The following is a 25864-nucleotide window of genomic DNA, read 5'->3' as shown; positions in this document are numbered from 1 at the left end:
GGTTACCTCATTTGTACCTTGCGGGTATGTCACCCAACTTCTTTATTGTCTTCTGTATAAAAAGTCTGAAGCTCGAATTGTAAAATTACATTCAGATTNTACACACGAACTCTCCTGTGTGTGTCTGTTTGTCACTTGCTCATCCACGCTTTGCCCACCTGCGATGAGAGACCCCGTTCCACGCAGACACAGGGACCCAGAGGGTCTGCAGCATCTTCATGAATTGGAAGTATGTTGTGCAATGTTCATATTACTCAAAGCAATCTAAAGATTTAATGCACCCAGTCTCCACCAAAATACTAATGCTATTATCTACAGAACTATAAAAAATGTTTAAAATCTTATGAAATCAGACACAGAAAACTAGAATATAATCTTGAGCAAAAGAACTAAAGCTGAGGACATCATTATACTTGGGTTTTAAAAAAACATATATTTATTTATTTTATGTATGTGAGTACACTGTCACTGTCTTTGGACACACCAGAGGAGGGCATCAGATCCCATTACAGATGGTTGTGAGCCACCTTGTGGTTGCTGGGAATTGAACTCAGGACCTCTGGAAGAGCAGTCAGTGCTCTTAACCACTGAGCTATCTCTCCAGCCCATAATACTTGGTTTTAAGACAAACTACTGAGCCTCAGTAACTAAGATAGCATTGTACTGGCATAAATACAAACACACAAACCAAGCGAATACAACAGACATCTTGGAAATAAACCCATGTATCTGTATCTAATGGCTTTTCAACAAAACAAAACAAAACAAAATAAAACAAAACAAAACCCCCTCCAACAATAGACACTAGCAAAGGGCAGCCCCATAATAAATAATGCAGGCAACACTGGGTGTACATATGTAAGACAGACACTCGACCCCTGACTCTTGACAGTTAGGGAAAAGAATAGATTTGCCAGACTTTAGGCAGACTTCTCATCCCATTGTCAGGGCCATGGTTTGGTTATAGAAATTTAATCCCACCCTGATTTGACTCCACTATCTCTAACAACTTCCTAATTGCATTTAAACAGTTTTCTCTGCTTACTTCTGTCCTGAAAAGGTTCACATACACCTTCATGCTTTGCAGTCAATGTCACAAGCTTGGTGAACTTTAGACCACTGGGATGATGAAACTGCTTGGTGTGGTGACAAGATCAGATTTCTGTGCCTACCAGGATAACAGCTCCAGGAGACTGAACTCCTTGATCTGTTCTTTGCATGGTTGATCCCCCCACCCCATGGCACACTTTTGCATAAGCCTATTAAAACCCTATTATAGGATTAGTATAAATTAATCCTAGTATTTTTAAAGCTACTTACAGAATGACATCTTTGAAGCGCATATGTCCATTCACAATTAGGTAAGAACCAAATCGAAAACAGCCAGCATAAGAAAAATACATGAATGCTTGGGAGATGCTAAAAGTGATGCCGTAGATGTGTGCCTTCCGCACCGAATTCCTGGAAAGCAAATCATTTATTCAAATTAATACTCATAGACATTATTCAGCTTCTTTTACCCTGTGTCTAGCTGAAAGAACTGGCTTAGCCTGTTCTAGCCTAGCCTGGCCAACCTGAGTTAAACTCCTGCCTTAAAAGATAATAGGTTAAGTAGGAAATTCAGTGGATTTCTGACTTACACAATGGAATAGTTCTATAATGAAAAGTTGTTTGGGGAATTAAATGCAGTAAACACCATGAATAGCCATCATAGTACCTATCATGTCATGTAGGTTCAAATGATAAGTGGTATTGACATTATTTAATAATTCATATATTCACACCATATTGTGAAATGATTGTGTCAAAATACTAGGATAGCATTGAAATTATCTGAACACCATATATTATTACAGGTCCCGAAACAACTATAGTCACATGTTAAGACTCATTTTAGTTTCACAGAAGTTGGATAATTGATGTTTGTATAAATACACAGCCAAGGTTCTCCAAGCCAGATCCTGCTTGGAGGATCTAGCTTTTTGTTTTACATTATTTCTAATTTAGAACTGTGGCTATACTTTATTAGATTTCTAAATTCATCCACAGTAATTTACTTATTCTCAAAGCAGGAGGTATTTGGCAAAGAAATGCATTGTATTGTTGATTTGGGTGGCATGGTGGTGTGTGTGCTTGTGTGCACTTGCGTACTGTGAGCCTGGTGCTATGCTGACTTGGGAGGTATCACTTGCATACTGTCAAATACTGTGACTACAATGCCACACTTAACAGTATGAAACCGTTTTCAGTCTTTAAATTATGATCACATGAATAATGTTTTCAGCTTTTCATTCTCTAGAGTTCTAAATTTTCCATAAAGTAATGGGAAAATGCTATACCCTTAAGTCAACCTACATACTAAAGAAAACAAAACTGTAGACAGCTCTTTCAGAGAATGCTCATCCTGAGTCACCCAGCTGGGTTACACTGCAATGACTGGGTTGTCATACAGCTCTCTGTACCTCTTGGCCCTCAGAGACCTCATCTTACTGTGTTCACAATAGAAATGAAATTGAGTCCTGGGACTTGATGAGATAATTATCGGACAAGGGTCATTATCATTGTTCCGAGCAGACATGTCTAAATGCTCTCAGGGAACGGCAGCACAGCCCTGGGGAAGCAGCAGGTATGTAGCAATCGTATGTATATTACCTGTAAGGTCCATGCAATTTTTCAACATACATTGACTCAAATTTTCTTTCTTGGGTCAAGGATACAACAGTTCGAATATTTTCTATTGCCTCTGTTGCAATCTATAACAGAAAGATCTTCATTAGAAGTGTTACTTTTATTTCTGAAGTGAAAAATAACTGTCAGGTGTAATTTAAGTGCCAAGTAAATGTGGTTCCTTCCAATAAAATCAAAAGGCAGAATATGTTCTTTAAGACCAGGTCTCTAACAAAACCGGGCTTGGGTTGGGCACAGTAGAGTAGCTAAGTCTCTGGGTGCTCATGGAAGCTTATACCTGAGGCCCAGAATGGAACATAAACCCTTGCCATCAGGCAGTCACTTCAATCACAGCCCTTTAGTGACCTTGCTTTCTTTATAGGGTAGAATCTAGAAGACATGATTTAGCAATGGTTTCTAGAGGTCATTTGAAATCATGACCATTTTCACCTTGGTCACATCCTTTCTTAAACAAGCTGTCTGCCCACAAGCAGGAGACTCCAACTGGAAATGAATTGACCCGGCTTTATATTGTTATTTAAATGATGGAAGCATGCCTGAATCTGGTTAATCAGATTTGGTTTCCTGGAGCTGGAGGAAGTACCTGTTGGAAGGCCCTGTGGAGAGGTAGCCGTCATTTGGGGAGCAGATATGAATGCAGATGGTTGAGGAGTAAAGCAGATGTGCAGAGAGGCTTAAAGAGAGCACAGACCGGGGGTTCAGGAGGCAGAGACTCAGAGCGAATGTAGCCCATGGGACTAAGAGACAGAGACATACGTACAGAGAGACTCAGAGACAATACAGCCTGAGAGTCTAAGAGACAGAGGCATATGTAAAGAGAGACTCAGAGACAATAAGGCCTGTGGGTCTAAGAGACAGTGAGCTTACTATTGTCTCCTCTTGAAATACATTCTTTATGTCAAACCACTTTAACCCAAGCCAGTCAGAAGTTTTGCTGTTTTGTTTTTAATTCTTATAGCCAAACCACCCTTAGTGTATTGACTGTGATTAGCTATTGAGTCTAAATCACATCAACACCAGGATTATCAGATGTTAAATTTTGTGTTTTCGTTTCATCAGCTTCAACACTTGTAGCCTTCCGTTGTAAGTAGGTGAAAGATTTTTTTACATTAGGCTAAACTCTATCTTTAAAATAGTAATAATAATCTAATAGATAGTACAAGCAGCCAAAATGTTGCCACATTGAAGGACACAGTTTCCTTTAGCCTGAGGACAGCCCTGTAGGGTAATATTACTCCTGTTTTTACAGATGAGGAAGTAAGGTGCAGAGGGGGTTCCCCACAAGCCTAAAGACTCAGAATTAACTCAGAGCATGAGGACTGCCAGGCAACCTGATGCCAAGTCTGCTCTTAGCCAATTGCACTGGCTGCTCTGTCTATTTTGAGATTTTGCACATGGAGAAACCAGTTACAAACAAGTTTACCATTAACCCTTGATTTTCTGGTCATGGAATAACTTTGTGGTCTAGTTCTGATACACAGGCTCCTGAGCTCAGTAAATGGGATCTAGTCAAGATGGTCATGATATAAATTTGTTATTTGGATCACAAAGGATGGTCTGATGGAACTAATTAGTAGGCTGTGCATATATTAATGTTATATTTAGAGGATTGTATTACATGTGTAATATGATTTATAACTATAATCTTATTTTGCTATCTTCCTCCTACTGCCTAGCACCAGTTGCTCATATTAAGAAGTCCTCCTTGGAAAATTGAAATGAGACTATCCCAATTCCTGATATATTTTATTCACTAATAAAAATTTGTACCCAAGTAAAATATCATATCTTTTTGAGCAAGTGACCATGTTCTCTTGAGGAATGAAGAAGGACTACAGGATGGTGGAAGACAGAACTTTTTTTTTTTTAAGGGGGATTTGTTTGTTTGTCTGTTTGGTTGGTTTTGTTGTTAATACTGTTGTTTTTTAGTCTGTGACATACAGTGTGAAGAAAATGGTACCCTTCAGTACCTAACAACAGTACATAAGAAACAGCTCAGCACCTGGGAACAAGAATGAAGTCCAGGACCCACAACACACAGGTTTCCAGAGAACTCTTATTCCAGGGCAAGGCCATGCCTGCAGAAGTGACAAGTGTCTGGGGGACACTGACCCCACGGAATGGCAGCCATGACCACTGATGGGAGGAAGTGGCAGATCTCAGTGAACGGAACTGGTTAAGTGGAAACATGCATCACTGCAATCCTGGTCTCCGTTATGTTTTTGTTTATTTTATGATAGTGTATTGCTATGTTAACCAGAATGGCTTTGAAGTAACAGCAATTCTCATGCCTCTAACTCTTGAGTAATGAGCGTATAAGCATGTGCCACCTCTCATGTCAGCCACATTTAGGTAGACAGTCACTCAGTACCAAAGCCTGTCTCTTCATAAAGTAGAGACACTGTCTTTCCCACTATACATAGTTGTTATGAAAGTGTTTGCAGCGATGCTTGTGAGAGAATTTGAAGACTGGTGCTGTAGAAACTATCAGTTTATACTAACCATGTGCTTTACTTCCTAATTTTTCATTAAAGGATGATGTATGCTTTGCCATCTGAATGTGTGTGCCTTGTGTTTATATGTAGATTTAGACATAGATACGTAATGAGAGACTAGTAATGTGCTTTGGCTTGGACTTACTTCCTGTCCACATGTCTACATTTGCAAAAGTGAAGGGTCTGGCTCAGCAGGTCAGAGTCCTTGCTCTCAAAGCACCTGGACCTCAGTTCAAATATGCAGCAAACATACAAGAAGCCTGCCAGCCCAGTGGCCAGGAGCAGAAGCAGGCAGATCCTAGGAGTTCACTGAGAGGCCAACCTCTCTAAGGAAAACAGTAAGACTGAGGTTTAGTGAGGGATCATCTATCAAGGAATAGCAGAAAGCAATAAAGGACCACACTCAATATACTTCTATGGTCTTGCACACTTGCCTGCATATGCACAAACACACACATACATCTACACAGGTAAGATAGCATTATCATCTACCTCACAGGATGGCCAGGAAGATATTAAGTCAATAATAACAATGAGTTCCCATTGGTAGTACAGTTGTCACACAGTCTCATTTTTTCACTACATGTTAATTAGAATTACAAAATAGGGAAATACTGCCACCTGGTGGAGCTAACTTTAACAATAAAAAATCATATCAGGGTGGGGGACAGGTACCAGGAATCTTCTCTTAGATAATTCATTTCTATACTCTGCCTTACATTTGTAAAAACAGAGACATTTATTCTATCAATGATGCCAGGATATGATATCATGATGAAATACATTCAGGCAGTTTGAAAGATTTATAACAAGTTCTGTCTGGAAGCTAGAAATGTCACAAGAACTATCTCGGTCTCAGTTCCAGGCATTATCAATACAGTAGAACATTTCTGCACAGCCCGTGTATTATCAGCTGTAGTGTGTAACGTGACAAAGCAAGCCAGGTGTGTGTACCAGCAGCCCTTCTGTTAGCTGATCCCCGCTTAGCTCACCTTTCCAGCAGCTTCCATTTCCTTTTTATCTCTCTTGGCATTGCCAGCCAACATTTTCATTTCAACAATTCCTGCTACAGCAATGAATGGAACAACCGATAACAGCAGAAGTGTCAGTTGCCAACCGTAAATAAATGATATAATAATACCGGTTCCAAGGTTGGCTGTGTTCTGTGCAATTAAAGCCAACCTGGTTCCCGTGGCCTGCAAGAGAAAACGAATAAGGCAGCTGAGTGCCTCGGAAAGCCATGTGTTCCAGGCTTAGGGCCCCTACTCAAGAATGTGACGAGTTTCACCTGCTCAATAAACCCACAGCTTGTGCCTAACCCACAAGGCTGGACAGGGTCTGTTCTCATCCCTCCAGCCCATGGAGTCACCTACTGTACAGATAAGCTGTGAGGACATGAACCTTTCAAAAGGGGAGTCTAACCACAACCCCAATAATTTAAATAACCACTTGTTTCAATTGTTCAGATAGAAATTTACACTCTCCTTGAAACCAAGTTACCAAGTATTCACTTCCTACAAGACTGTCAACCACCAAACACTACAGTTGAATTAGTTGTTGTGCAGTTCAAAAAATCAGGACCATTGTCATAGACATTGCTGTCAACTCTCTGGTGTGTCTCTTCCCTTCTCTTCTCCTGTGAGATCAGTGAACCACACAGGGTGGGGACCTAAGCTGGCCAGAGATCAGCCTTCTCTTGAGCTAGCTATTGGCTCAGGCTTGAGTGTGTGACTTCTGAGCTGTTACAACAAGAGTTATGGAAAGGGCTTTCATTGGATGGATGAGGTACAGATTTGTGTCCTTTTCAGAGGAGAAATGAAGAAGCTTTTAGTTCTAGTTGCTATTGGCCGCTAACCAGGAGATGAGCCCCACAAAGCCATCATGGAAGAGGCAATGCACGAGACAGACAGAAGGAACCTGGGCCTCTGATGCCTGTACCAAGCCAGCCCATTAGTCTACTTGAAGTCTAAACTTTCCATTGCTGTTCAAGTCCGTTTCACCTGGATGTTCTTGGTTTTCCAATTAAAAATATCTTTGCAAAACTGTTTTTAGGGCCTTGTGCACTCCAGGCAAGCTCTCCACCACTGAGCTATCCACTCCGCCCCCACCCCCAACCCCAGCTGAAAGCATCTCAGTAGATGGAGCAATGCCATGCTTGCTTTCTTAAGGAAAAGACTAGCAGAGCGCAGTCTTCTTACTCCTTGGACTTGCGCAGCATCTGTGGCGAGTCTTGTAGAAAGTGCACCAGTACTGTTTTTATGATCATCAAACCAGCTCATGTCCTGTGGGATAAAACACACCTTTAAATTAACTCACAGTTAAAACCAACAAAAACAAAGCACTCTCGAAGTACTTCAGTGAAGAGAGATATCTAAACTGACTGTGGGTATTGGAATTCAGGGGAGACCTTCTATACAGAGTGGGGGTCCAGACACAACCCTGAGCACCCCACTGAAGACACACAAGGCCACATGTCCTAACTATTCCCCATAAGAGAAAGGGGTCCTAGTCAGAGGGAAGGAATGGGTTCACCTGCCAAGTCCACCCAAGGCTGGGCTCCTGTGGGTTCTCTATCTACCAAATTGTCACAGATAGCACTTGTTACAACTTGTACTGTGGACACCTCTGCTCTCTAGGATGAAATTCTCACTAAGAGACAAGTCTTTTTTTTTTTAAATAAACTGTAAACAAGGGAATTAATTAAATGTTGAATTCTTGCTATGCTTTTATTTTGTCTGCACAAGGATTTTTAAAGTGTGTCTTGGTTTGATACTAATTATAAGTATTTATTGGCAGTATATTTTACTTTCATTTAAAGTTATTTCTCCCACATAGCAGGAGTTTGGAAGGTCTCCCAAAGAATTCATCAATTCAGACATGCTCAAACTGCGATGCCTGCCGTGTGCCCAGTGTGAACAGGGACAATGCCAATTCAAGTCTACTGGCTCTCTTCATGACCTGTTCTTTAAAGATGGGACACATGTTTTCACTTCCCATACAACCTACCCCAGAATAGGAACTTACACAATATGTACAATTTCAATAAATGAACAGGTGAATAAAAGTGAAAACAGGCACAAGACAAAACATAATTCAATTTCTAGCATTTGGGAAAACCTAGTTGGAAGGTCGACTGTGACAGATGAACATGGACACCATCTTCTCCAAGGACTGGCCAGTGTCTGCAGAATCCTAAGATCAGATACACATACTGTAAATGACTACACATGGAGACAGATAGTTGCAGAATAAGCCAAAGAGCTCTTGAAATGTCTGCTCCCAGGAAAACCTTGAGAAGTCATGGGCTATTTCAGAACCCCAGTAACTTGTAGGGCCCTAGTCATTCTTTGCATGGAAGTCTTGGAGGGGAAATATGAGCATTGGCTTGCCAACAGCAGCAGGCAGAGTCCTAAATCTAAACACTACGCACCATCTGCAATGCACTCACCTGCCTTAGCATTGCTTTAAAGGCCATGGACCGGAGCCTTGTGGTGAGGATCTCTCCAGCTTTCCCAAACGTGAAGCCCTAGGGGAGACAAAAAGTCTCAGGACCCCTTTGCTTCTCATTAGTGTCCTGACACAACTACAGACACTCACACTTATTTTACTATTCAGCCAATAAAAGTTAACTTGAAATGTAGGTGCTGCTGAGGTTTGGAACTGTAACACCAAAAGTCCCAGTTTGGCTTCTCTCCCATTTCAATAACTTTTGAGGGCAGAATCTCAGTAACTAAGACACCGTGTTTTTATGTGTTCCTAACACTTTGAATATAATTCAAAGCGCCTAGCTTTTAAATTCTGCAGTTGCACTCTGGTTGCTGCACTCTAGAAAGAAAGATGTTCCAGTAATGCTATAAGCCATGGTGCAGAGACCTTGGGAGCATGTACTGCTGAACTCTAGTCTAAACCAGGGATGGGTGTGTGGGGTGAAGCTGCCCCACAGGTTCCTTATTCAGGACTGGCCTGTCCTCACCTGCCTTTTCAGGAGGGCTGCTGCACACTACCCCATTGCTCCTTTATGTTTAGAATTCCCCTTCCTGGTGAGCATGGGTTTGGAATTGCATCAGACCTCTGAGGTGCTACTAGCATGGCAATGATTTCCAGATGAGGATTTCATCTTACTGTTGCCTCTGACTCCATAGTGAAAAAGGAACGGCATGCTGGGTGACTAGTTACATCTTTCGGGCACTCTGGATTGTGAAGTCTGTCATGCAACTGGATTGAATGTAGCTTGGGGGAAAGCTTAATTAGGTAGAAAAGAAAACAGGCACCAAACTCCTGCTCTTGCTTGACTCAGGATCTCACTGTGTAGCCCAGCCTTACCTGTAACTTGTGATCTTTCTGCCTCAGCTTCCAGAGTGCTGGGATTTCAGATGTACGCCATCTGCCTAGCTTTGGCCAGCTTATTTTCTGGCCAGGTCTACAGTATATGAATGTAAATGTATGTTCTTTCTAATAGTTTATTAATTAGGAAGGAGAAAGGTCAAAGTTACTTGGTATTGGGGAAAGTAACAACAAAGAGAATGTTACTCTACTGTGGTTTTTGTTGTTGTTATTGTTTTGGTTTGGTGTTTTGGTTTGTTTTTCAGTTTTCAACCAGTAAGCCCAAGTCTCATTCCATGATAGTGATCATTTGCTGAAGATACACTCGTAGTTTTCATGGTCAGTTTCCCAGTCAGTGAAGGAGGTTGCATGTTACCAAGCCTTGCCCCCGCTAGATTCTCAACTCATCTCAATGTGATGATCTGGAAGTTTGGTTAGAGCTTCACTAATTTCTCTATCCATAGATTTGAAGAACAATTACCTCTGCTTACCTGAAGGAAGAAAGTAAAGAAGGAAAGGACTCCTAGGCCCAAGAAGACCAGCGAGAACATGTTACACTTTTGCTGCTTCACTGCGTCATCCCCAGGGCCGAAGATCTAGAAGAGAGCATAAAAACCTGGGTGTCTGGATCCACCCTGCTAATTCCTACCCCAGGCAGTGGCTTGAGGGTCACATCAGTGAAAATAGATTTTGAATATGTGGTTTTTCTAAATTATGATAAAATACAACTAGCATACCTTATTAAGTGTACAGTCCAGGGGCATTACATATATGCATCTTGTCATACCACCACCACCACCACCACCACCACCCCCAGTTGCCAACATGTTTTCATGATCCCAATAGACATTTCCTTGTTTCTGCTCCTGCATTTGTGTCTTTGGAGATTATAGGTCATAACTAGGTTGAGCCCAGCAATGGGCCCCCCTTCTTCTGTCCCCATCCCCAGACCTCCACCTTCCATTCTGGGGGCGCTGACTGACCATCACCTTCCTCCATCACCATACACTGCTTTTAAAGCACTCATTAGCATCTGGAACATTATAAATCTGTATTTTTGTTTCTGCCCTGTGTGTGTTAGCACAGAAGAAGTTGGCTTTTGTAGGCACAACTTAGTTTCTTTTGTGAACTGTCTTTCTAGTGACTGGATTCTAAAAAAAATTGTACCTGTAACTTATGTATGTCTTGAACTGCAAGAAAGCCAAACATTGTCTTACATTGAAATTTAATAGGATTCAGAGGGTCGTTTTAAGCTTTTCATTGTTTGTTTATGGTCTTAACGTATAGCAACGCCCAACATCATGAGACTAATATTAGCTTATTGGAGGAGAATTTGTTCTTATCCAATGTCTCTCCAGTAATAATAGAGGGTGTACTGGCTAGTTTTGTGTCAACTTGACACAGCTGGAGTTATCACAGAGAAAGGAGCTTCAGTTGAGGAAATGCCTCCATGAGATCCAACTGTAAGGCATTTCCTCAATTAGTGATCAAGGGGGAAAGGCCCCTTGTGGGTGGGACCATCTCTGGGCTGGTAATCTTGGTTCTATAAGAGAGTAGGCTGAGCAAGCCAGGGGAAGCAAGCCAGCAAGGAACATCCCCTCCATGGCCTCTGCATCAGTTCCTGCTTTCTGACCTGCTTGAGTTCCAGTCCTGACTTCCTTTAGTGATGAACAGCAATGTGGAAATGTAAGCTGAATAAACCCTTTCCTCCCCAACTTGCTTCTTGGTCATGATCTTTGTGCAGGAATAGAAACTCTGATTAAGACAGAGGGTAATAAAGGAGTTTATATAACATAAGGACCAACATTTTGAATAACTTTGTACACATATCAGTCAATAGATTTAATGATTGACTAGTATGGATTTACTTTTTTAGTTGCAGACTTCTGCATATGTAGAGAATTGCTAAAGCACTATGTTTTGAGGTTGCACAACTGGGAAGCCACTCTGAAATGCACCCATGTGATTACCTATGTACTCTCAATCCTCAAAAACTCTTTGAAACAGGTTTATTTTGTAGATGAAGAATCCATGGCGCAGATGAAAGGAATCATTCCTGGTCTTACCCACTTGTTCAATGTGGAGGCCAGGCTGTGTCTAAAAACCTGGACTTACAGGCAGGCTAGCATATGAAGTCACCTTCCACTCCATCCTGACCTCTCCAGGTCCACATCCTGTGAGCCAAGTGCCAGCCCTCCCCCAAAACAAGTAAGCACCATCTCTGGACCCAAGTGATGACAATTAGAGAGCTTTCTCCATTGATCTTGTACTTTGTAAGTCCACTAATATTGGAACAGGGTGCTTCAAAGGTAAGTCCTTTTCTCTTATAAGGAGTTTAACTTTAAAACAGAATTACTTTGGCTTAATTTAAGTTAAAGCTATTAACCCCAGAATTGGTGGGGCTTTAACTGATGGGCTGTTTCTGTTTTGGTCACTGTGGGATGTTTTTAAACTTACAGCTATCATCTCAGACAGGATGATGGAGAAAGCCGGCTGGAGGGCCCCATTGGCAATGGCACAGACTGTTCCCACCACAAAGTAGGGCCACTCTGTTTTATTCAGTTTTAAGACCTTCAGAAAAGACACAGGTGGCACGTTTGCATCCTAGAACATAAAAATACAGGACAAACAGCTAACACAAACATTTGGTGTTGCAGACAGAGAAAACATGACTATTATCCTCAAAAGAGTTTTCAAACTAGATACAATAAAAATATCCTGCCCTTGACTAGAGAATAAGGGGCAGAACCTACTGTCGAGCAGAGCATGAATCTTACACACAGGTGGATATTTCCAGGGTGCAGGCACTGCTGTGCAGGCCTGGTCCACACGTGTGAGACACCAGCTCTGGGCATGGATAACTGGGTCTGTGTGACAGTCATGACTAGGCTATGTGAGGTAACCTGTAGTTTTTTCATCAAATGGGATGTCCCTGCCTCTCTAACAGTGATCCTATCAGCATCACAAGGCAATAGACACAAGGGACAGCCCCCATCTTCTCAATTTAGAGCAACTTCATGATCATTCACAAAAGGACATGAGCTTGTCCTCCTTGCTCTGCCTAGAGCTGCCAAATTAATCACCACCCCTTTTCCGTATCATCATATGCTGACAGCAGGACTCATTCTAGACTAGCTTTATTATCCAGGGACTAAAAATATACTTTATAAAATTATTTTTATAAAATATAAACATATTCACTATATGTAAATATAAATAAATTTGATTTTAAAGTTAAACATCTCAGCACAAAGATTATATTTTGTCTGTTTTGCCCCCTGGAAATTTATTTTTAATTGGCATTCATTTAATTCACTGTCAGATACATCAAAAAATTAGATTTTTTTCTTTAAAGTAGCATGTGACCCATTATAAGAGTCATGTGTTCTTCTGGGCTAAAGATTTCAATAGCAAAACTCTAAGGTAAAGGCTTCACTGGCATGGGAAAAAACTTACAAGTTCATTGGTTTCTACATCCAGCCTATTCTGATGTGGACTTTTAAGACTTTTCTTTGTAGAATTCCTAAATATGCGTGCTTTCCAGCCATTTGGGGCCACATCTCCAGCAGTCTTTTCGTCACTTAGCTCAACTTCAAATTCTTCTGACAGGATCTGGTTTCCTGATGTCTGAATGACAAGATAAGACATTAAATAGTGTGTGTGTGTGTGTGTGTGTGTGTGTGTGTGTGTGTATGCATGCATGTGAATATGTCCACATGGATAAAATCTTGAAGTTTAGAATAATAAAGTAACTCTATTACATGTATCAAGATTTTTTACAAAGTTGAATTAAAACTATGTTGAGGTTTAAAATCAAGGACAGGACACTAAATTGAAAAATCCAGTGAATCCTCACAGGCACTGTGGCACCATCCTCCATCTCTCCAAGAGAACCAACAAGGAACTGGGAGTGCAAAACAAAAGTCAGAAGTAGGCATGCTGAGGGAACCAAGAGAGAAAGAAGCATGCACTGGTCCTGAGAACCACAGAACTGGTGGTAGCAGCTGAGGTGACTTCATAGCAAGCCCCGTTCACTTAACAGGATAATATCAAGGCCCAATCATGCTAAATTTAGCAGCACTATGGCCAAGTAGTTTATTATTTATTCCTCTGCCCAGGGAATGGTTCCACCCACAGTTAAGATGGATCGTCCTACATCATTAATGACATCAAGATAATTCCTCGCCTAATATAGCTATCTCCTGAGTCAGAGCCTGACAAATACAGAGGTAGATGCTTGCAGCTAGCCATTGAACTGAGCATGAGGTCCCCAATGGAGGAGTTAGAGAAAGGACTGAAGGAGCTGAAGGGGTTTGCAATTCTACAGGAAGAACAACAATATCAACCAACCAGACCCCCCAGAACTCCGAGGAACTAAACCACCAACCAAAGAGTACATGTGGAGGGACTCATGGCTCCAACCACATAGGTAGCAGAGGATGGCTTTCTCAGTCATCAATGTGAGGAGAGGCCCTTGGTCCTGTAAAGCCTCAATGCCCCAGTATAGGGGAATGCTAGGGCAGGTAGGTAGGAGTGGGTGGGGGAACGCCCTCATAGAAGCAGGGGGTGAGGAAATGGGATAGAGGGTTTTTGGGGACGAACTGGGAAAGGGGATATTAATATTTGAAATGTAAATAAAGAAAATATCCAATTAAAAAAAAAGATAATTCCCCATGGGCATGACCCACAGGCTCATTTCCTTGTGGCTCTAGATTCTGTCAAGGTGACAATTAACATTACCCATTATAATTTTATACATTTTTAAAGCAGTAAGTTATAAAGAGGTTATATAAAACTGAATTATAAAACTTTCTAACACTCCACTCTTTGAGTAATTTGAAATTTTCAGTAACTATTTTGTGTTGGGTTCTTTAAAAAATAGTAATAGCTCAATGACATGTGATCCAAATAATAAATCCATCTTTTAAAAACCAACAGTGGCTTTCCAGTATACTCAGACATTCATGTCATTTGTTTTTTGGGATATATATATATATATATATATATATATATATATATCACAAATACTAATATATGTGTCTTATTTGACATATATTGTACATATTTATTGAGCTCAATATGGTACTTTGTGTATGTGTGTATGTTGTAAATGTATGTGTGGGAATGTGTATGTGTGCCCAAGCAAACAAGGGAGTAAGGCCAGGAGACAACCTCAGATTTTGTCTCTTTCTTTTTTTTGAAAGGGGGTTTCTTATTGGTCTGGAGTTCACCAAGTAAGGTACACCAGCTAACCAGAGTTCCTAAGGATTCACCTGTCCTTCCCAACAATGGGATTATATGTGTGCATGGCATCATGCCTGGCTCTTTTTCTTGCCTGAGCACAAACTTAGGTCTTCATGCTTATAGGATAAACACACTATCAGCTGAGCTACTGACCCCTGCCACCAGAGCACTTTTCAACATGTGTATATGCTCATCATTGCTCATAAGGATAATTGGCGTATTGGTCACTTTAAACATTATCGTTTTTATTACAAAGATCCAAAGTCTTCTTCTTGAGCTGGGGAAATGACTCAGTGGTGGGATGTTTGCCTTATATAAAGAAGGCCCTAGTTTCAATCCTTACAACTGAAAAAGAAATAGACTCTCCTAGCCATTTTGAAGCACACAGCTCACTGTTGTCAGTCATATTACCCTACTGTGCTCCAGAGCATTAGTTATTTCTCCCCTTTGCCTGTGCCTCTCTGTACCTGTCAATCATCTTCTCCCTTACCCTCTCCAGTACTCCCTGGGCTTTACAAACCATTACCCTGCTGTCTTCTGTAAGAGTAACATCTTAGCTCACACATTTTAGTGCTAGGCAGGCATTTGTTTCTTAAATGCACAGCGATAGCTCACAGTAGGATTGCTAATCCAAATGAAGGATTGATGCTCAGCAGACTGGTGCTTGTCAGAACTTAGGGATTCGAGGCTATTTTTAAATTTGTGCTTGTCCTAGCAGTGTTTAAAAAGAAAACATAAATATTGAAATAAGCTAATTATTCATCTCTAGAGAAACTAAGCTATAAGTTAGTTTCTAGAGAAAATAGGTTACATGAAACATATTTCTTATAAGTACTGCTGAATAATTGAAATAATATTTCATGGAGTATATCTGGAATGTCAAGGGGAAAAATCTGAAATACACATGTATAAGCTTTTTACAAGGCCAAAGTATACATAGTTAGTACACATAGTTTAAAGTTTATGAACTCGAGTCATAGGAAAGCTTTAGGTTATGTATCCTGAAAGTTTGCTAAAATGATAGTGCAAAATATGAGACAAACTAATGATTTTTTAGTGAGAAGAGCAAGCAGTTTTTAAAACCAACTATTTAACCTGCTAAAGCTGCAAATGTTGCCATTTGAGCTATACCAGGTTTGTCTACAAAGCATTTATAAATTGTACCTCTCTCCCAACCACTATAGATCTCTTTCTCTTTCCACTGGGAAGAACTTGTAGTTTGGACACATTCCCTAGACAATCTTATTGACCTAATGAATACATTAACTGTGAGTTTTACATTTGCCTTTCTTCCCCTGAGCCCTTCACTCTTTCCCAGGTTCTGACTTAAGACTTCGGTTTTACCTAATTTTAATGCCTCATCCTAGTCATGGTTTCTTTGTATACCATCAGCTGTAATCTATTTTAATAACTTAAAGACTACCATATAAGCAACCCAGGCAACAGAGAAAACCATCCGAGATGTGCTTATACCTGCATGTTAACGAGTCTGAAGTAGATCCCTTCCTTCTTCATCAGCTCACTATGACTTCCTTGTTCCACAATGACTCCATCCTCAAACCCAGCGATGACATCTGCGTTCCGGATGGTAGACAATCGGTGAGCTATCACAATGGTGGTTCGGCCTTCTCTGGCCTAAAGAGGAAAAGGACAGATGTGTGGCACACTAGGGTTGTGGCACTAATAAACCAGCAGTGAGCAGGCACAATTAACCCTTGGGCAGATGCTGCTTGCAAGCAGCGGTGAGAAAGTGACACTCCATACTTCTGTGTACTTGAAGCACGGGTACCACTCCTTTTTAAAAAAAAAAAAAAAAAAAAACAGAAGTCACTTCTGAGTTCAGGACCAGACTGGTGGCTGACCCTTTCAATATGAGCAAAGGTTACTCTGGAAGCTATGGTGGTTTCTGATACTCAAGAAAGTTAAAGATTTGCCCTGATAAGTATCCTCACACTTGTGGGATGAGCCCTAGCTCTGAGCTATTTGGTGTACCAGAGACTCTGGCAGAAGCATTTTAGGGAGATCATTATGAACTGACAGCCTTCGCCAGAACTCCATATTTACATAATTCCAATGGACTATACGGCAGTAGTGTGGGTCTCTGAGGATAGTTCAAATTAGAACTCAGAGATCTTCAAGAGTAGGGCCAATTCTGCTGCCTTTTAAACTCTGCCCCACTTGGCTTTCATAAACACTGAAATCAGACCAGTCCTCTAAGTCATTCAGTGACCTCACATGTTGGTTTAATGGAGTTAATGACCATTTAAACAGTGAGTTATGCCCACCAAATTATTCATGTTATATCAATTTCTGGTGCTCATTAGCTTCATTTGACCAATAATCTCTTGAGATGAATACCTACATCATAGACTCATCATAATTTAGTTTAATTGACCTAAGTAATTAGAATAATAATAGCTAAAGAAGTAGGAATAATCTAAATTCTCATCAGTTGAAAATGGTTAACCAGATGTGTTATGTCTATACAACTGGAATCCACTGAACCCTGTAAAGAATGACATTCGATGCCAATTACTACATTGGTTAAGCTTGAAAATTCTGTGCTACATGAAAAAGACAGTAACGAAGGCCAGGAAGATGGCTTAGCAGGTAAGGGTGTTTGCGATTCAAGCCTGGTGATATCACTGGAGTCTGGGAACACATGCCAAGATGGAAGGAAAGAACTGACTCCATAAAGTTGTCTTCTGACCTCTGCACAAGTGCTGTGGCATATGTACCATATCATACACACACACACGTGTGTGTGTATATACACACATATATATACATATGTGTGTGTATATATATATATATATATATATATATATATATATATATATATAATGTACACATAACAACAGCAAAAACAACAGCAAAGTATGGTTACATCTATATAAAATGTCTAGAACTAGCATAGCCACAGAGACAGAAGAGTGTGCACAGGGCTACTGAGAAGTAGTCAACTAGTTTCTTTTGGGCAATGAACTATTTCTGGAATTTAGGGCAGTGTTTAGGTAATCAGAGTTACATGTATATGCATATATGCATATATGAATTACATTCTCATATATATGTATTTATATGTATTTCCACATATACTTGAATATAAGTGTTTGTCTTTTTACTGATTTAACAAAAAAAAATCCACAAAGAAATAGATTAAAACTTAGAATGAAATACAATACATCCAAGAAAATGACAGCATATCATCACTAAAACTTGTTACATAAAAATACCTGAATTTATAAATTAATTTCTTCACATATTTTAGCATATTGTTATCAAATAAAACCCATGTGTGCAAGAAAGAAAAAAAACCAACCCCCACAGTTCCTCCACAGGCCTGGGTCTAGGTTCACTGAACCATGGAGGAAACCTGTAAAGATCATTGACCTCTCTCTGCGACAATGTAACCAACTGGCTGCTAGAAATCAATAAATCCCAAGAGACAACCTCATCTGCCCTTTGGGTTTTATTTCTCAATCTAGATTCCCAAAGGACTGGGAAAAGTCTGCAAAACAATTTGCTCCCCATCCCCCACCCTGGGTGTTTGCCTCTGGGTACTGACCTTATCCAGTGCGGCCTGCACCTCAGCTTCACTTTCAGTGTCCAGGGCTGATGTGGCCTCGTCCAGCAGGAGGATCTTGGGGTTGCGGACCAGGGCCCGGGCAATGGCGATTCTCTGTTTCTGTCCCCCACTCAGCTGTGCCCCTCTATCACCAACCAGGGTGTCAAATTTCTAAACAGAAAACCCAGAACAGCTCTGGAAACCTACTCATTCATTCAATTTTATAGTGTTGGGGATCAAACTCAGACAGGACCTTGAATATGCTAAGAAAGGTCTCTATCACTGAGCTAGCTATATGTCAGCCTTTTAAAAGTATTTTAAATACAAAAGTATAGAGAGTTTTGTAGAAATAAATGAAGACAACTGAAACTTTGACTCTTGTAGTGTATCATGAAGTATAATAAATTAACACTGAATTACAATAATTACCAATACATGTCCTATATGTCTTTATGTTATTTACATATAGAATATAGTCTTTAAGCCTTGTCTGAATAATTTAAGGGATTTGCCCAACAAGGTTGAATAACATTATAACCCAAAGCTTAGCTTTTGAAGCAAGAACTTGGTGCCTCACATTTCAGTTGTGATTTTAAGGGAAACTTTACCTGGGGCAGTTTCATGATGAAGTCATAGGCATTGGCCTCTTTGACAGCTTTCTCAATCTCATCCATCGTTACATTCCCACGGCCATAGCGGATATTTTCAGCGATCGTGGTAGAGAACAGTACAGGCTCTTGACTTACCACACCAATGATTTCCCTCAGACACCTGACGTTAAAGTTCCGGATGTCCTGCCCGTCGATGCTAATCTGAAAGAAAGAAGGATTTCCTAGTCAATGTTTTAAGCAACCTGATTTCAAAGGCACAAGGGCTTTTTACTAGTATTGAGTTCATTCAAAAGTTAGAAATAAAAACTAAACATTAATAAGCAGGAATAAAATAAAGCAACCATATTTTTCCTGATATATATACATATATTTTTTTCAAGAACAGATTATTGGAGACAGCTATATGAGGGTCCTGTTGGCATGCACTTGTTGGCATCCACAGTAATGTCTGCGTTTGGTGACTGTATATGGGATGGATGCCCAGGTGGGGCAGTCTCTGGATGGTCTTTCCTTCAGTCTCTGCTCCACACTTTGCCTCCATATTTGCTCCCGTAAGTATTTTGTTACCCTAAGATAGCTGTATCCTGAGAGGTTCTACCAACCTGACATATACAGAGGCGATGCTCGCAGCCAACCATTGAACTAATCACAGGGTCCCCAATGAAAGAACTGAAGGAGCTGAAGGGGTTTGCAACCCCAATAGGAAGAACAATAATATCAACCAACTGGAGCTCCCAGGGTCTAAACCACCCAAGGAGTACACTTGGAGGGACGAGTGGCTCCTGCCGTATATGTAGCAGAGGATGGCCTTGTCAGGCATCAATGGAAGAAGATGCCCTTGGTCCCATGAAGGCTTGATGCCACAGTGTAGGGGAATGCAAGGGCAGGGAGGTGGGAGTGGGTGGGTAGGGGCACACCCTCACAGAAGCAAGAGAAGGGGGGATGAAATAGAGGTTTTCTGCCGGGGAAAACTGGGAAAGGAGATAACATTTGAAAGGTAAATAAATAAAATATCCAAATTGGTTATCTACCATAAGAAAATTTGGATATATTAGTTAATTGTCATAGTGCTTAAAAAATGATCCCAAAGCGTCTGTACACTCAGGAAAGCACTCTGGGACATAGCCTCCAGCCCCAGTTAGGTTTTAGGCATGCCACTATATTTAATTTCCGATGATAAATTTAAGCTAAAATGTCCCCTTATCCAACATATATATAGATGACATTTTGGTGTTTTGCTATGCTTAACACACCATAATCTACTTTATCATTTCTTAACTTTTAGCCATTTAATATTTTCTTAATTGTTATAAAAGCAAAGAATCATTAAATTGAAAGACATGATTTATGTTCCTATGTTAATATCAATTGCTTTACTGTAAATGACTAGTGTTTATGGGGCATTTATTCCTTGATGAACATAAGCTAAATAAATGACTCTTTATAAGTAATTTAATAATGGACATCAGCGAAATATATAATACATCTGCTTCATTGTACTTTGTTAGATATGGGAGCTCTTGAAGGAGCAGTTTATCTTTGTAATGCTGATCACTTTTTAATTAAGTTTGTTCTTTGGTAATTGAATACAGACATACATACACCCCCCTCCACACACACCCCCCACAGACACACAGACACAAACACACACACTGTTTCTTTTCTTTTTTCTTTTTTCTTTTTTCTTTTTTTGTTTTGTTTTGTTTTGGTTTTGGTTTTTGTTTTTTGAGACAAGGTTTCTCTGTAGCCCTGGAACTCACTTTGTAGACCAGGCTGGCCTCGAACTCAGAAATCTGCTTGCCTCTGCCCCGCAAGTGCTGGAATTAAAGGTGTGTGCCACCACGCCCCGCCATATTTTCACCCTCAACCTCTACCTTCCTCCCAGCACTGTCAACCTTCCTCCTCCCTATAAATCCTTTCCCTAGCTCATGTCTTTTTGCTGTGGGTTTTTTTTTAATCTACTGAGTTTAACCAAGACCATCTATGTGACTGTGGGTTTGAAATATCTATTAGTGCCCAGAGGGCTCATGGCACTAGGGTATATAAGTAAAGAAATGATTGCTCCTCTTCCAGTATCCATCATAGCCAATAATTTAAGCTGACCACTTCTCAAAAATATATATTTATCCTCTCTTTTAAAGATTGTTTGAGAATTTCATACTTTGTGTTTTTATACACCTACCATATTGTCCCCCTCCACACCCTCCAACTCTGGGTCCTCATTTAGAATACCCATGGAATCCAACCTGTGTTGACTTCATATTCTTGGATGTTGTCATCCACTAAAATGTAGGAGGTCTACCAAGGCCCATAAAGAAAAATAACTCTCTGTATTTATTCTCAAATCACAGGTAGGGGTGCTTTCATTAATTTCTTAAATACTAAACTGCTAAGTGATGTAGGAAGGCCCAGCACACTGTCCGTAGTTCCATTGAGAAAGTGGTTCTGGACTAGAGAATGTAGCTGATCATGGTCCAGAAGGAGCCAGCAAGCAGACATTCTCTGGGACTTCTGTTCCAAGCTCCTTCACGAGTGTCTGTTCTGACTCAATGATGGGCTGTAGCCTATAAGTATAAGCCAAATACACCCTTTTCTTTCCCAAGGGGCTTTCCGTTACAGTGTTTGTCAACACAGCAGAAAGAAAGCTAAGGCCATTTGTAAAGTTGTGTTTTACAGTTGTTGACTAACATTGGAAAACTCAATGTCCTTAAGTTGGGACAACTGATGAACAAACTGTGAGTTAGTGTTGTTTACTTAGGATTTCATTAGTACTGATCATTGTTCTCTCTGTAAGAGAATATCGTTCTTTGTAAACATATTCTGAAGTATTTGTCTGTTTAGAATGCATATATAGGAAAGGAGAATAAATCAAGTGGATAAAAATAAAATTAGTGAGTAGAGCTGTGGGAAGGGTATATGTGTTCCCTGCAAGAAAGAGCATCCTGACCTAGTCTCATGCTCTATGCACCTTCCAGAGATTCAGGCTTCTCTGTGCTATGCTGTTCTTTGTTTTAGATGACCCAAAGATAAAGAAAATGATCATTTTGCTGAATTTAATTACTGTTTTAAGATTTGTGGCTTCTATTACCAGGCTGTCAAGAATAACTATATGGAATTTGTTTGGGGAAATCAAACTCACTGGGAGCGACCCTCTTAGTCTTTGAATAATAGAAGAGTCCTTTCTAGCTCCAACTGTTTTCAAGGCTTCTACAAAAACACCTGCCCAAAAAATACATGATTTGTCCAGATACATTGCAATATTGCATACTCTTTCCAAAATCAGACTCACATACAGATTTATTTGTAAGGAAACAATTTCTAAGGGCCTACTTCTGCCCACCGTCCGATGTTGGGGACCTTTGTTCTTCCCACTTACCGTACCCTCTGTGGGGTCGTAGAGCCTCTGCAGCAGCTGGACAGTCGTGCTTTTTCCACAGCCACTGTTGCCAACCAGGGCCACCGTCTGTCCACTCTTCACCTTCAGGTTGAGGCCCTTCAAGATCTGCAGAGGAAAGCGAGGAAGAGCACACTTCACAACCAAGCTCCAAGAAAGGACTAATTCAATTCTATTTAGAATTTAGAAAAGAAGTATGACTTAAGAGTTTAACTCCAATAGGGCAAAGTATATAAATATCAAAGGAATCAGACTCTATTGGGAAGATCAGAGATCAGCTTAAGATAGGAAACTAGTGTTGCTAACAGTACCTTGATATTGGCCCGAGATGGATAGGAAAAATGAACATCACTGAACTCCAAATTTCCTTTGATGCTGTCTGGTTTGTGTCCTCTCTCTGAAAAACTGTCAATTTTAGGATTCTAAATAAAACAAAATTCAATGACTATTTTATCAAATAAGAAATTGTATGTTTAAGGAATAGGGTGCATTAAATTCTAAACACAGAGTTCAGAGTATCACAATCCCCTTCATGTAAGCGAGCTCACAGTGAACATGCGGGATATGTGTGTGTGTGTGTGTGTGTGTGTGTGTGTGTGTGTGAATCCACACATGCATGTGTGTCTGCACGCATGTTGGCACACAAGTGTATGTGCATGTATGTGTGTATACATTAATCTCCTTCATGAGAGTGAATACACAGTGAACATGTGGGATATGTGTGTGTGTGTGCATGCACACATGCATGTGTGTCTGCACGCATGTTAGCACACAAGTATATGTGCATGTATGTGTGTATACATTAATCTCCTTCATGAGAGTGAATACACAGTGAACATGTGGGATATGTGTGTATGTGTGTGTGTGTGTGCATGCACACATGCATGTGTGTCTGCACGCATGTTAGCACACACGTGTATGTGCATGTATGTGTGTATACATTAGTCTCCTTCCTGTGAGCCAACACACAGTGAACATGTGGAATGTGTGTGTGTGTGTGTGTGTGTGTGCATGCACACATGCATGTGTATCTGCACACATGTTAGCACAAAAGTGTGCATGCATGTGTGTATACATGTGTGTGATTTACTAAAACTTTTCTGAAAATGCATAGGGAATATTCATTTTATTTCATGCAACACTTTATTTCCAGTTTTTGGCATATATTCGTAAATTTTATAAATGGTCAGTTACATGTTTAGACAAATAACAAAAACATATTGGATAAGTGCTGTTATTTCTGCCTTTAGTGAAACTTATTTCTTCCTAAACAATAAACAAGAACATGGATTGAATGACAAGCACAGTATTACTTAGGAACCATGTAAACTTCCAATACATTTAGAATTATAAATTAGATCTACTTCTATAATTTCAATTTCCAACTTTGAATTTTACTATGTAGATGCAGTGGCATGCTTTAGTATGTAAATCTTTTCATTTTCAATGTAGTCAGTTCAGTTTATTCAGTGTAGTTGATTTAAGGTTAGGGAGAAGAGCAAACCTCATAGCAAAGTTCACTGTTAATTTGGTCCTATACACAATTTATCCCCCTGCCCACTCTACTGTATAGAAATCATAATCTGGTTAAACACGGAAAGGAAGCATCTTTAACCTACACTATCGTGATGGACTAATATAAACAGACTCAAGTGGAATCAGTGATTTGATGTTGCCAAATAAACTTGTAGAGTTTCCTGTTGTTACAGTGTACCTTACTAAATAACTTAATACACTTGATTCAATACTTGTTTATCAACACCGCCATGACTCTCTCAGCTTTCAGACAATGAAAAACTTACATTATCAATAATGTCAAAGATCACATAGGCTGCTCCTCTTGCATTAGCAAAAGCATCAATACAGGGGGCAGCCTGCCCCACACTGAAAGCCCCAATGAGGATTGAGAAGAAGACCTGGGTGAAAGAGTTAGGAACAGAATATTGTCATCTGAGTTAGAGCTTGCTTGAAATATAATATATGAAGGACCGAATTTATGATTTATTGGACACTTAATAACTTTTTTCTTACTGAGAAACAATATTTGTACATCTTTATAAAACACGTTGTGATAATTGGATACATGTATATAATTAGTGTGATAAGACACCCATCAACTTGCTAAAAATAAAATTGCTTCAGTAAAGAACAAAATTTTAAAAACTAACACAACATTTCATTATCTAAATGTGTTTATTTATATTTTATTTCCCTTTGTATGCATCAAAAATAAGCTTTGTTTAGTCTGCCAAACCATTTGTTGCTTTTTTCCCTGATCACATAAGTATTAGTCATAAAGACATCTGACTCCTACTTCATTAGCTCTGAAGCTAATGCCACCAGAAAAAGCATTCCTCCTGTTAAAGTTTCATTTCGTTCTTTATCATTTTATCTAACTCTACAAGGAATTGCACAAAATATTCAATAGGAAACATACAGATTTTAGCCCCATGTGGTTTTCCTTTAAAAGGCTATTATAGACTTATATATGGTCAGATCAATGGAAGTCTAACACTTCCTTTATATTTTAAAAACAGGGTGTCTTCCTGCAGGCCATGATGGTCTGGAACTCATTATAGTCTCTATTCTCCAGCCCCAGCCTTCTGTGTGCTGGGATTAAAGGTGTACATTACCATTCCCAGTCAGTTCATCCATTTATAGAACATAAAATTATGATCATTATATTTTGCAGCACACAAAACAACACATTTCACATCTGTTTCATTGGAACATAAACTGATGTATAAATCTAACACAGTTTCAGGAAAACAGATTTATAGCATATATAACTTAAGAAAGATATAGGAGAAGAGAAATTACTCCTTTCTCTCCAGGCATGGTAAGAACTTCTGCATATATCTATGTTCTTTGAAATAACAGTGACATACGTGTTTACAAAACCCAAATGCCTTTCATTATCTATCTCGTATCTCAGGACCAATGAGAAAAAATTCTTAATAGAAGTAGATGTTAAGACATTATTGCAATGAAGTCATAGCCCTTTGTGTAGAAGGCTTGCCAGTTTCCCGTTATCTTGGAAGTTACTTTCTGCCCTGTGACACAGACATTATGTACCAGGGCTACAAATGTGGACAAATTCACCATGCAAGGTTAATGGCAAAGGTTAATGCCACCTCCCTTATTTATAAAACATCGGGAGGAAATGCCGAAGTGAAAACATGTGGTGAGCTGCCACAATGTGCCAGAGAAGAACAGGAAGTCGGGAGACTGCTGTTACTGATACCCCCCAACCTTCACCAACTTCAGGCCCCTGTAAGGCACACTGTGAGATTCAAATTCTCATATGGAGAAAGTCTAAGGACCAAGTTATATTTAGAATTTTCATTTTGAAAGAGTCAAGTGCAACTTTTGAAACATGATCAATCCCAACATGGAAGATGGTCACAAAATGTCGCTGGTTTATAGAAAAGATTACCAAAAGATCTACGTATTATGACTTAAGTTTGGAAGAGAAAAACGTACATATCTGGGAAATACATATAAAAAAATCACTACCAAGTATGCATGGGTTCTTAGAACG

At 39.9% G+C, this 25864-nt stretch overlaps 1 protein-coding gene across 4 annotated transcripts in view; it reads right to left on the bottom strand.

The window, feature by feature from the left end:
• The window catches only part of Abcb4 (ATP binding cassette subfamily B member 4), a 61317-nt gene that overhangs the window by 12206 nt on the left and 23247 nt on the right, over positions 1–25864 (bottom strand). For 2 of the 4 annotated variants that reach the window (XM_021162750.1, XM_029478123.1), the window contains 14 exons: positions 24126–24239; positions 22635–22745; positions 22306–22431; positions 18927–19130; positions 18319–18489; positions 16224–16385; positions 12963–13133; positions 11964–12110; positions 9998–10102; positions 8632–8709; positions 7382–7465; positions 6176–6379; positions 2653–2753; positions 1321–1461 (listed from right to left, as the gene is read on the bottom strand). In XM_021162750.1, the coding sequence (XP_021018409.1) occupies positions 1321–1461; positions 2653–2753; positions 6176–6379; positions 7382–7465; positions 8632–8709; positions 9998–10102; positions 11964–12110; positions 12963–13133; positions 16224–16385; positions 18319–18489; positions 18927–19130; positions 22306–22431; positions 22635–22745; positions 24126–24239 (1919 nt within the window). The other 2 variants (XM_029478121.1, XM_029478124.1) reach the window with 2 other exon arrangements.

This window comes from Mus caroli, chromosome 5 (assembly GCF_900094665.2).
Source record: "Mus caroli chromosome 5, CAROLI_EIJ_v1.1, whole genome shotgun sequence".
Lineage (NCBI taxonomy): Eukaryota > Metazoa > Chordata > Mammalia > Rodentia > Muridae > Mus > Mus caroli.
The sequence above is the reverse complement of the archived record's forward strand: the minus strand, read 5'-3'. Positions and strand labels throughout refer to the sequence as shown.